The sequence below is a fragment of the Triticum dicoccoides genome, chromosome 7A (assembly GCF_002162155.2).
Source record: "Triticum dicoccoides isolate Atlit2015 ecotype Zavitan chromosome 7A, WEW_v2.0, whole genome shotgun sequence".
NCBI lineage: Eukaryota > Viridiplantae > Streptophyta > Magnoliopsida > Poales > Poaceae > Triticum > Triticum dicoccoides.
In genome coordinates, this window is record NC_041392.1 from 172,136,198 (window position 1) to 172,149,980 (window position 13,783).

A 13,783-nucleotide genomic window follows, 5' to 3' on the forward strand; every position below is an offset into this window, starting at 1 on the left:
GGATCGGCAACTATCAATTCCCAACAACTGAACGTGCGGGCACGAAGGAAGTACCAGCCACCACATCGAAATTGTCCTGCTGTCCCTGGACCAGCACGTGTTCTTCGTGCCAGAGACCGGGAAGAAACACCCCACCAAGTCCCCCACGTTTGACAGCAACAGCCCACACGACACGCGCGATCCTATAAATCAAAACCCATCTCACCACCTCCTAATCCATCATTTTCCCTCCCCTACAGCCCCGTCATCAACGTACACTGCGAGTTCGCATACAGGGGGGTCGATCGATCAAGCGGCAAGAATGGCGGCGACAGGGAGCGCTCAGAGCCGACGGTTCGCCGCGGCGTGCGGCGTTCTCAGCCGCTGCGTCAAGGCGGCGGAGGCGCGGCCGGTGGTCCTCCCCCTCATGCCCGGAGCGGAAGTGCCCGCGCAAGACGAGCGCGCGGCCGGTCCTGCGCCGGAGCACTCGCAGATGACCATCTTCTACGGCGGGCAGGTGCTGGTGCTGGACGAGGTGCCGGCCGACAGGGCCGCCGAGCTGCTCCGTGTCGCTGCTGTCTCAGGCACACCGCGAGGGAGCTGCGAGGCGGCGGACGGCGACCTGCCCATGGCGAGGAAGGCGTCGCTGCAGCGGTTCATGCAGAAGCGCAAGGGAAGGCTCGCCGCGCGCGCCGTCCCCTACAGCCGCCCCGACGGCGGCGCCGTCCCCTACCATCTCACACTTACGCTCTGATTCGTGTTCGTGCGTGGTAGAGTAGCCTGAGTAATTTACGGTCCATGTAAATGTGAGGCTGGTGTCGAAGTCCAAATTTTTGACCCACTCGCCTGTTCCCGTCGCTCCGAATTATTATGATCAGAAATTATTGCTGTTGTTCTTATGATGAACTGATCATGGCAAATTGACGAGGTGTCAAATTAAAATTATACGTACATCATGCGCACGGCTAGCCTTTGCCTCCCACTTGGCCGTGTTGGCGGTAGCTGGACACGCTTTGCTGGTAGACGCAATTAACAAGCGTGCGTAATTCATTTCTGCCGACCCCCCATCGAGCTCCCACTTGGCCGTGTTGGCAGCTGGACACGCTTTGCTGATACACACCGGCAATTGGCAATCATCCCTTTATAAACAAATATAGGACCTTTTATATCATTAAAATAATACTCTCTCCATCTCATATTATGAAAGCGTTTTACCTTTGTAAACAAATATAAGACCTTTTATATCACTAAAATAATACTCCCTTCGTTCCATATTATAAGAGCCTTTTTTACACCATAGTGTAAAACGCTTTTGTATTACAGGACGGATGGAGTACCTCTTAATTTAGTAAAGACACTTATTTTGAGACGGGGAAGTAATCTAATACTCCCTCCTCCCGAAAAAACTTGCCCCCTCTGTACATTCATTTAAGGGCCAAATTTGAGACAAGATTTTTTGAACGGAAGGAGTACGTCTGATATTTGTTTACAAAAGGAGTAGCAATTAGCAAGCATGTGTAATTCATTTGCTGGTAGGCACGTGCAATTGGCAATTAACAAGTATGTGTAATTCCATCGCCATCTTGGCATGCAAATACAAAACATTTAGCTGAGTGATCCAATGAGACTACATTTCGATATAAACTTTACTAGAGGGTGACACCCACTTTGCCACGCCATTTTTGGTTTGATTAGAGGTGAGCACTTTTACACCATAAATCAAAGAACCGAACTAAATGCACTGAAAATGAAGACATGAAAATTTGCCAAAAATGTGGGATAGAATTTGTGAGTTGACCGATATTCTTGGTTTATTGGTTTATGGTATTTGGTTCGGTGTTTTCATCCCTAATTGTTTGTGTTCGGATGTATCCTCGGTTTTCGTCCTAAATAAACATAATTGACCATCACACCATATACATTGAAATGGACTTCTCTTTTCTCTAACTTTCTGTTAGACGTATTAGGGTTTGGAACAATGCTCGATACCCTTGGAGGGTACGGCTGTCATATATTTGTAAGAGGGAACCGTACAAATACAAATTGTGTTACATCACGTATATCTAATATATATACTTAGTCTAACACCCTCCCTCAATCTTAACTATGTCCTGAAACACTCAGAAGGTTAAGATTGCATCGACATCCTTCAAAAGAAGGCAAGGGCAAAGGTTTAGTGAAGATATCAGCAAGCTGATCCTTAGAAGAAACAAACTTGATCTGAAGAAGCTTCTTAGCAACGCGTTCTTCACAAAATGATAGTCAACTTCGATGTGCTTCGTTCGGTCATGAAATACCGGATTGGATGAAAGATATGTGGCACCGATGTTGTCACGCCAAAGGGCATGCGACTGAGTGGGAGAGACCTTCAACTCTCGAAGTAATGACTGCACCCATATGATCTCAGTTGTGGCATTAGCAACTGCTTTGTACTCAGCTTCAGTACTACTCCGGGACAATGTAGCTTGCTTGCGAGCTTGCCAGGCGATCAAGTTAGGTCCAAAGAACACAGCATGTCCCCCCTGGATCACCGATCATCAGGACTACCAGTCCAATCGGCATCAGAAAATGCTGAGATCAGTCCAGAAGACGCAGGCCGAAGATAGAGCCATATGAACCAATTTGACGAACACAGCGCAAGATGCGCTTAACAGCGGACCAGTGAGGTTCACGGGGTGCATGAAGGTACTGGCACACACGGTTAACCGCAAAAGATATGTCTGGTCGAGTAACGAGCAAGTACTGCAGCCCACCAACAATACTGCGATACTCCGTGGCATCCTCAGGAGAGAGCAAGTCATCATCAAGAGCTGTCAGCTTGTCTGTGGCAGACATAGGAGTCGTGGCAATCTTGCACTGCAACATACCAGCACGACGTAGAAGATCCTGAGAGTACTTCCTCTGAGAAAGAGTCAGACCACCATCAGAATGAAGCACCTCCAAACCCAGGAAATAATGGAGTCTCCCAAGATCCTTAACAGCAAACTCAGCACCAAGAGAGGACACAAGTCGGTCCGTATCAGCAGCAGATGAACTGACAAGAATGATATCATCAACGTAGAACAGAATGTACATAGTCACCTCAGGTCGCTGAAGAATAAACAAAGACGTATCCACTGTAGAAGGCACAAAACCATGCGCATGAAGAGCAACTCCAAGACGTGCATGCCATGCACGAGGGGCCTGCTTCAACCCATAGAGAGCCTTGACAAGACGACACAAATGATGTGGCTGATCAGGATCAACAAACCCTGGCGGCTGACGCATATAAACCTCTTCTTCCAGAACTCCATGGAGAAAAGCATTCTGAACGTCAAGTTGTCGAAGCGACCATCCTCGAGTAATAGCCAAGGAAAGAAGAACACGAATAGTAGTTGGTTTAATAACAGGACTGAACGTGTCTTCATAATCAATGCCATACCGTTGTTTGAATCCCTTTGCAACCAGGCGTGCCTTGTACCTCTCAATGGAGCCATCAGCATGTTTCTTCACCTTGAATACCCATTTAGAGTCAACGATATTGACACCAGAAGGAGGTGGAACCAGATGCCAAGTGTTGTTCTGCTGAAGAGCATGGATCTCCCGCTCCATAGCGGCACGCCGGTGTGGAATGTGAAGTGCTGCCTGAAAGTGTCATGGTTCAGTCGTAGGATCTGCCTCAGCATGCGCCACACATGCTGCAAGCCATGCGACAGTCCCGTCAATGCGCTTCTTCGGTTGGAAGATATCACTCTTGCTGCGAGTATGAGGGCGCAGGATGACAGGCGGAGGTGGCGATGGAGCTGTCACCACAGGGGAGCTAATGTCCAAAAGTGGCGAGTAGGACGCGCCTGCAGGTGAGTCAACAAGCGCGTCTGGTGGCACGATCAAGTGCAGCATCGGGCCTGGAGTGGTCGACGGAGATTGCCCAGGTGTGGGTGGCGACGATGGACCAGGCGACACGGGCACCCGGGCGACATGGGCGCTCCAGTGAACCCACGTGCATGGGACATGCACGCGTCCTCGATCGGCGAGGCCGCCGGCCCAGGGGATCGAGCCGCGGGCTCAGCTGACCCATGCGACTGCGGGGCCGCAGGCCCAGGCGACGAGGCCATCGGGGCAGCCAGCCCAGGCGACACGGGCATGCCAGCGGATCCACGTGCATGGGGCATGCACGCGTGATCAACATCGGCGGCAGCCGTCGTAGTAGCAGGGGCAGCCAGCATAGCAATAGCTGGCGTAGTGAAGGAAATGTGCCCTAGAGGCAATAATAAAGTTATTATTTATTTCCTTATATCATGATAAATGTTTATTATTCATGCTAGAATTGTATTAACCGGAAACATAATACATGTGTGAATACATAGACAAACAGAGTGTCACTAGTATGCCTCTACTTGACTAGCTCGTTAATCGAAGATGGTTATGTTTCCTAACCATAGATATGAGTTGTCATTTGATTAACGGGATCACATCATTAGTAGAATGATGTGATTGACTTGACCCATTCCGTTAGCTTAGCACTTGATCGTTTAGTTTGTTGCTATTGCTTTCTTCATAACTTATACATGTTCCTATGACTATGAGATTATGCAACTCCCGTTTACCGGAAGAACACTTTGTGTGCCACCAAACGTCACAACGTAACTGGGTGTTATAAAGGTGCTCTACAGGTGTCTCCGAAGATATTTGTTGGGTTGGCATATTTCGAGATTAGGATTTGTCACTCTGATTGTCGGAGAGGTATCTCTGGGCCCTCTCGGTAATGCACATCACTTAAGCCTTGCAAGCATTCCAACTAATGAGTTAGTTGTGGGATGATGTATTACAGAACGAGTAAAGAGACTTGCCGGTAACGAGATTGAACTAGGTATTGAGATACCGACAATCGAATCTTGGGCAAGTAACATACCGATGACAAAGGGAACAACGTATGTTGTTATGCGGTTTGATCGATAAAGATCTTCGTAGAATATGTAGGAACCAATATGAGCATCCAAGTTCCGCTATTGGTTATTGACCGGAGACGTGGCTCGATCATGTCTACATAGTTCTCGAACCCGTAGGGTCCGCACGCTTAAAGTTCGGTGACGATCGTAATTAGGGTTTTTGTGTTTTGATGTACCGAAAGTTGTTCAGAGTCTCGGATGTGATCACGGACATGACGAGGAGTCTCTAAATGGTCGAGACATAAAGATTGATATATTGAAAGCCTATATTTGGATATCGGAATCGTTCTAGGTGAAATCAGGATTTTACCGGAGTACCGGGGGGTTACCGGAACCCCCCGGGGGTTAATGGGCCTACATGGGCCCTAAGGGTGAAGAGGAGGGCCGGCCAGGGCAGGCCGCGCGCCCCCTCCCCCTAGTTCGAATAGGACAAGGAAGGGGGGGCAGCGCCCCCCTTTCCTCTTTCCCCCTTCCCCTTTCCTTCTCCAACAAGGCGAGAGGGGGGAGTCCTACTCCCGGTGGGAGTAGGACTCCTCCAGGCGCACCCCTAGGGGCCGGCCGCTCCTCCCCCCTCCCTCCTTTATATACGGGGGCAGGAGGCACCCCATGACACACAAGTTGATCTTCGTGATCGTTCCTTAGCCGTGTGCGGTGCCCCCTTCCACCATATTCTACCTTGGTCATATCGTAGCGGTGCTTAGGCGAAGCCCTGCGTCGGTAGAACATCATCACCGTCATCACGCCGTCGTGCTGACGAAACTCTCCCTCAACACTCGGCTGGATCAGAGCTAGAGGGACGTCACCGAGTTGAACGTGTGCAGAACTCGGAGGTGTCGTACGTTCGGTACTTGGATCGGTCAGATCGGGAAGACGTACGACTACTTCCTCTATGTTGTGTCAATGCTTTCGTTGCCGGTCTACGAGGGTATGTAGACATCACTCTCCCCTCTCGTTGCTATGCATCACCATGATCTTGCATGTGCGTAGGAATTTTTTTGAAATTACTACGTTACCCAGCACATAGGAGGTGCATCGTCATCATCAAGAAGCTCCAGTAGGGCACCTCGTCCAGTCCCTGCACCGTAGTTAGGCAACAACAGAGGAGAGTATGCAGCATCCACAAACTGATTAGGCAACACTGGAAACGAGTGCAACTCGGTGACAGGAGTGTCAGTGGGCGATGTGAGCATGTGAGCTTGGAAAAAGGGAAGACAGTCTCATCAAACACAACATCACGAGAAATGTAAACACGGTTTGATGGAATATGGAGACACTTGTCACCTTGTGGAGAGGACTGTATCCAAGGAACACGCATTTTTTCGACCGATGCTCAAGTTTATGCTTATTGTACGGGCGAAGATGTGGCCAACACGCACAACCGAACACTTTGAGGAAGGAGTAATCTGGAGTTTCATGAAGCAACACTTCTAGAGGAGACTTCATGTGAAGAAGCCATGTAGGAATCCTGTTTATCAAAAAAAAGCAGTAACAAAGGCATCACTCCAGAACCAAAATGGGACAGAGGCATGTGCAAGAAGTGTTAGCCCAGTTTCAACTATATGACGGTGCTTACGCTCAGCTGCACCGTTCTGCTGATGTGTATGAGGACAAGACACATGATGTGAGATTCCAAGCTTGTGAAAGAAGGTGTTAAGATTATGGTATTCACCCCCCCCCCCAATCAGACTGAACATGGATAATTTTGTGCTTGAGTAACCGTTCAACATGTGCTTGTAATTGCATGAAAACATGAAACACATCAGATTTGTGCTTAATAAGATAAATCCAAGTAAAGCTACTGATACCATGTTAGACGTATTAGGGTTTGGAACAATGCTCGATACCCTTGGAGGGTACGGCTGTCATATATTTATAAGAGGGGACCGTACAAATACAAGTTGTGTTACAGCATGTATATCTAATATATACTTAGTCTAACACTTTCCTACTTTGCTCGCATATATAGGTATGATCCTATATATGTCTATGTACCATGCACGCCCCCACACATCCCAATTCACCCGTACCTCTGCCACTCAAAATTGCTATCCTTGCACTGATTTTTATCCCCCAAGGACTTCAATTTCTCAACCGAGTCGCCTTCCAACTTCGAGGTTATATCTATTGCCAAGGCCTAGCAATAATGTCTCTACAACCAGTGCTCATGTTGGTTTGAATTTTCGGTGTCTTATCTTTCCATTCTAGCTCTCACCAGTGCTAGAACGACGTGGGTATTCCACCGCGAGTACACCGCCCGAGGATCCCAACGGAAAGGGTGAGAAGGTAGCGACCCGACCGCTCGGCCAAAAATAAGCAAGTTGGTGCCAACCCCTCACAAACACACGTAGCAGAAAACCAGTTTGCCTCACCCCGACAATGAAATAACCCAGACGCGCTGAAGGTCCTATTCAACGTACAATGCGTCGAAGGATGACCAAATGAGCATGCCCCAAGGCATTCTCTTTGTTGGCTAGCCAGTTGCCCTATTGGGCCTTGACCCATTCAGATAAGCAGAGGAAAAAGAAAGAGGAAGGACAACTCAAAAAAGTAAAGAGAATTTTTAGAACATTTTATAAAATATAAATGTTTATGAATTTGTAAAACATTGTAAACAATAGAAAAACATGAACTTTCAAAATGTTTATGGTTTTGGAAAAAACATTCATGAATTAGAATATATTTATGGATTAAAAGTATTCATGAATTTAGAAAATGTTCATGAATTTCAAAAAATGATTGCAAGTTAGAATGCATTCCTGCATTTCAGAAGATGTTCCCCAAATTTCAGAATTGTTGACGAATTTCAAAGCTATTCTCACATTAGAAATTTTTACAAATTTAAAAATTTGTCTATAGATCAGCATAAGAGCGCCACGTCCTGTGGAATAGGCCCAACTACAGCCTACATCCTATTCCCTGCTTGACATATGGGATACAAAAACTACCTCAATGCAACAAGAGGTTCTATTCATAGGGAGCTTAGTAAATTACTTTCGGAAGAAGTTCCTTGAATTTCAGAAATAATCATGAATTTTAAAGATATTCACAAATTGAAATATGTTTACAAATTTAAAGATTTTTCTATAGATCAATGTAAGAGCACCACGTTCCTCTGCAAATCATCCCAACAGTGGCCTACATTCTATCCACTCCTTGACATATGGGGCCACGAATACAAAAACTACCTCAATGAACCAAGAGGCTGCTTTCCTAGTGACCTTAGTAACTTAAGAGATAAGAAGGCATGTCAAAATTCAAGTTTCTTCTTCTTCCGACAACCTTAGATCCTTAATTCAAATGCTTCTAAGCAGAGATTTTTTGGGATGAGACCAGTAGAATCGAGCAAACATTTTTTAGATTTTCCCAATCTACTAATAGAGCAGATTTTTTTAGATGAATAGAGCAGAGGATTGGTATTTGCAATTTTTATATTTACAAAAAAGTGTGGCATGAGCAGTAGCAAGAAATTAAACATTTCCAATGATTATTGCCTGAACAACACCAACGCCAAGGCCCCATTCTTGATCTGCGTGATGACAACTAGCAATAGGCAAGGCGTCAAATTATATATCTTGCATACACTTGCCTGTGTGTCACGTCCCTATCTCAGGATGAAACAAATCAATTCCAAATCAAAACTCGAGTAGATACGCTCGAGGTCCTAAAGTATCTTGAATGTGTTAGTTGGGTCCTATAAGTAAGATAATGCACACTTGAGTCATAGAAGTGAATAAGTTGTTTGTAGTCGGTCCTACCAAGGTATGACTTGCCCGCGTGGTGTGTTGACTGCCATAGAAGCAATAATTAGGAAGAAGACCCAAACAAACTCTATATTTGTAACATCCCAGAATTCTAAATTTCGGAATGTTATATTAAATAAATAGATTTGATTGATTGTTTGATTGTGGTGTGGTTGCTTGTGTGAAAGTGAGTGAATTTGAAATTTTTTGAAAGTTAAATGAGAGGGAATTAAATGACTTTCCCAAACTTTCACCTTTGCTTTCTGATCTCCATAGATTCAAACTCTTTTCAAATACAAAACTCTAGGGAGAAGATGATATGACTTCTTCCATTTAAATTAAATGAAAAAGGGTTTTTGAAAATATTTGACTTCCATTTGGAAATATTTCAAATTCAGAAAAACTTTAAGCAACTCAATGATTTTCATGAGACAAGATAAAATGACTTCATCAAAACATATGAAATATGAGTTGGAGGTTTAAAATAATAAAATTTAAAGTCCCTTTGAAATTATTTTCAACTCGGAGTTATTTGGGTTTTATTCAAATTATTTTTCTCCAAAAATAAAATAAATTGAAAATAGGTAAAATGATTCCCTACATCAGAAAATTGGAGGGAAATAATTTTGAAATCATTTTGGTATTTCTAAAATTATTTTCATTTGGTTTTATTGTAGAAGTAGCACTATTTAATTATTTGAAATTTTGTGGATCTTATTTGACACTAGAAAAATGTCCAAGTTATAGAAAATCTTTTTCTGAAAATTTCGATATATAATATGCCTATATATAATTTCACTTTAATTTTCGTTATTCCTTTTTTCCTTTTCTGTTTCTAAAAAAAACTACACGTGCACGTGGAACTAACTGTCGCCTACGTGCGCAGCATAGTGGCATCGGGCGCCCCATCATTTTTTTTTCTTCTCTCCTACATGGGCCAGACCCAGCCATTCTTTTTTTATTTGACCAAATTTTGTTTAAAAAAACTACAGCGCACGGCCGGGCCTAACTTTTAGCCCATGATTTTTTTTAAAAAAAATTCATCTATGTACGTATATGTTAAGTCTCGTATTGCCTAGCCTTTGACCCCTAAACCTTTTTTCCACCTATAAATATAGATCCATAGAGTCTCCAAAAATCATCCGATTCGGATTAAATCAGTATTTTCGTTTGACTAAATTCACTAAAGAAAAATATATTTCTCCTATCCGGCGGAACTTGTGAAAGTTGTCTCCTCTCTTCGAAGTCGTATTTTCTCTACCTTATATGGGTATCCCTCTTCGTTTTCATTTTATACTTTCGTAGTTTATTATTTCTAAACTAGTACGATAGAATAATTAGATTATTGATTAGTCTTCGTATTTATACATTAGACCTAGAATTCTTTTAGCTGTAACTATTTTTTCTTCCATAAAACAGTTTGGCCTTGATTTTTTAAATAGCCATAACTTTTTACTTGTTCATCCAAATTAGATGAAACCAGTGCCTATAGTTTTGTCTTGTTTCCACCTATCCAGTGAACCTGTCACATCAACTTTTTAAAATTTTCAAATTTCAAAATTTGTTCAGATTCATATTCAAACTTCTTTCGATCATAACTTGAGTTTTATAACTCCGATTTAATTGATTCTTTTTACAGATCGAAGCTCTTGACCAAAACTTTTTGATAAGGCCAAATTCATATAATTTTGGTACTGTTAGAAATTGTTTTATGTTGTAAGAGTTATTTGCTTGGTTTTGATGTTTTCTGAACTGTCTTCTTCGTTCTTCCCGATCTTTTGAATGATTGCTTATGTGTGGTTACTATTGCTTGCTCACGATAGATTGAACAGAGTGTGACAAGGTGAACTATCAGGAGTTATGAGTGCGAATCATTTTCGTCAACTGTACAAGGCAAGTAACACTTTGATCATATTCCCCTTTCCCCATTTTTTATCCATGAGTTTCAACCCTCAAACATTGCATAAGTAGGATCTCTTAACTTGTGGGTCTGGGAAGTAGATGATAAGGTAGAATCTATTACTTGTTTTATTATCAAACCCTTGGGAGTTACTTCTACGTTATGCTTATATTGCCATGCTATACTCGTAGACGTGGATTGGGTTTGAGTGAATCCATGACAGATGTGAGACTCTTAATTAATAGTTAACTTAAGGTGGCTACTTAAACACACATCTGGGTGGAATTGTTGGGGCACCCTGGAGCACCCAGTGGTTTGCCCGGGCACCTGGAGAACCCAGTGCTTGTCCAAGGGGATCCGGGAGGACATCTGGGTGGAATGATTGGGGCACTCTGGAGCACCCAGTGGTTTGCCCGGGCACTTGGAGAACCCAGTGCTTGCCCAAGGGGATCCCGGAGGACCCGTGTGATCACCCTATGGAATGCCACCCAGGCTCAAAGGAATCATAAGATTATTCATGCTAGAAACTTCCGTGTGCAGCCACAAGCTATTATGAGCTCTAGTATAGTTGAGTATGTTGCATGACCTCTTTTAGTGGTGGGCTAGCAGATGTAGGGGAAAGTAGGTGTAACTGTCCACCCAGAGTAAAGAGTTAATGTTTCTGAAAGACTGTGTCTCGGTCATCCATTTCTCAAACACCATGTAGTGTGAGAAATCCAACGGAGGAGATCGGGTCTTGTGGGGAAAAGTGTGCAAACCTCTGTAGAGTGTACAAACTATTCATGATTAGCCATATCCCCGGTTATGGACATCTTGAGTATCTGTGTGACGCCCCAAGACCGGAGCTTCAGGTGCCTTCCAGAGTTTCCGGGTTTCGTCGTGTGATTTGTTTGGTTCATTGCATTCAGCATTGCATCATGTCATCATACCATCATGTCATTTTATTTTTCTTAACTCAACTAAATAAATGGCATGGATCTTTGATCCATTTAAATCGAGGGAGTTCACATGGTGAAATTCTCTTTGTAACATATAAAAGTCTCCTACTATTATTAGGGAGCTATATTATAAATATTTCTTTAATTTGAAATTCACCATGACACACTTGCAAACAATCACATGCCTTTTTCCCGCTTCAAGTTTGGTCCTCAAACTTTGCCCATATTTTCTTTCATCACTTTCCCGATCTCCACAAAAATTCCGAACATTTTTAGACTCTCCAAAAATGTTTTTCTCATTCAAACTTATTTGAATCACATTCAAATGTGTTTGAATGCGATCCTTTCAAGCGGTGGAAAATGCATTTTCTCGGAACAAACTCATTTTTATGAGTCCGGGAGATTTAAACGCATGCCCAAATTCTTTCTCTAACCCCTCCTTTTCTTTTCTTTCTTATCTTGTTTTGTTTTATTTTTTCTTTAGAGTGAGAAGGAAAGAGAGCCTAACCGGCCTCTGGGGCCTAACCCAGCCTCGCAGCCATGCTCTCCTCAGCCCACCAAGGCCCATCCAGCGCCGGCCCACTCCCTGCCGAACCCTAGGCCTCGACCCTCTCTTTCGATCTCTCCCTCGTCTCCACCTCGCGCCGCCAGGAGAGGATCGATCCCTCTCTTTCCTTCTCGCATCGCTCCGGAGGAACCTCTCCCTCTCGATCCCTCTCGTTCTCCTAGCGCCGCGCGCACACACACACACACACACCCGCACAGCGACCCGCCGCCAGCAACGCTGCACGCACACACGCCTCGCTCTGTCGCCCTTCTCCCCTCGCACCGACGACCCGGAGCACCGCCAAGCTCCGCCCCACGACCCTGGCCTCCGACCGCGCCAACCCCGGCGCCCCTGCAGCTTCTCCTCCTCCGCCAGGAGCCTGCGGAGCCGGGCGCCCATTCCATCCTCACGCCCGTCGCCCCCTCTGCTCTACCCCGCCTCAGCGCCGCCGTCCTCCATGGCCGCTGCCGCTGCTGCACCTCGCCGCCGGGGTCTCGTTCCTCTGCCGTGGCCTTCCTATTTCTCTAGCACCGAACCTCCGCCACCCACGACCTTGGCCGTTTCTGCACAAGCACATCGCCCGCCCGACCTCCTTTCCCTGCTCCTCCTCGTGCGCCCGAGGTCCATGGCACCTCCAGCCTCCAGGAGCTTTGCCTCCCTTGCTCCACGCTAAGGGCGAGGGTAGCCACTCCGTCCTGCTGTTGTTCTTCCCGTGTCGCGCCACCGTCGACCTCCTGTTGCCGCAGGACCACCGACTCGCTATCCTCATGCGTCTCCGCCTCTGTTGCCTCCGTTTGGGGCTGTTTCATTTTGGGTTTCATGGAAAAGTCCTCTCCGGAAGTGTACGAGTTTATAGTGTCGCGTCTAGTACCTCTACCGGCGTCTTCGAAATCGCCAAGGCCTACAAGTCCACCAAGACCTCGACCACAGTGCATGTACGACTACAACGTGAACGAGTACCACGACGACCCTCGAAGAGCTCGGATCCGTCAAGTTTCACTACCACCGACTAGTACGACTACCGTCACAAAAACGAGACCGTCAAGACCGGACCGACAAGTACCCCAACGACCTTGTACCACTATCATCGCAATACCGCGAGCTCCCCTACCGACGGCCTCTAACATCTACGAAAGTGTACGACTACCATTGCCAAAAGAACTATGGATCCGACAAGACTAAGTATACAACTACCGTCGACCGTGGATTCATCAAGTTCCTACCCGAAATGAACATGTACCACTACTTCCACTACCGTCGCGAGAACGCCTACTTCCGCTACGAACTTGATCCGTTCCGAAAAGGCACGCTTCGAAGGTATAACCCCGAGACGACCACTCGTGGACCGTATGCATGAGTTGTATGAGATGCATGTTGGTTGTTGTAATCCGCCCGTGAACGTTAGATGTTCCCTCATTTGACACCGTCGTCGATTCATGGGACACCCGGTATCGGGGAGCACCCCACCATCTTTTGCACGCATCCGCACACTTCCCCTTTGCATTGGTATCTCAATCGAGTATCGGAACCGGAACATTGCCGTGGCACCGTTACCGTTATCGTTGCCGTGGCACCCCTTTTCGTTTCCGCCACGATGACAAAATGCTTCATATCATGCTCTTGTTAACATTTTCATAAAAAAATGCATAAACTTGAACATGTCATCCGCATCATGATAACAATTTCAAAAATGTTTAAAATTGGTGTTTGCATTAATTTGCTAAATGTATATGGGGATTTACCGGAATTGT

General features: G+C 45.4%; 1 protein-coding gene across 1 annotated transcript; it reads left to right on the forward strand.

The window, feature by feature from the left end:
* Positions 1 to 237: 237 nt before the first annotated feature.
* On the forward strand, positions 238 to 881 carry LOC119331848 (protein TIFY 11e-like). Its single transcript, XM_037605023.1, has one exon. The coding sequence runs from the start codon at positions 302 to 304 to the stop codon at positions 731 to 733; it is 432 nt and encodes a 143-aa protein (XP_037460920.1). The 5' UTR covers positions 238 to 301; the 3' UTR covers positions 734 to 881.
* Positions 882 to 13,783: the final 12,902 nt, after the last annotated feature.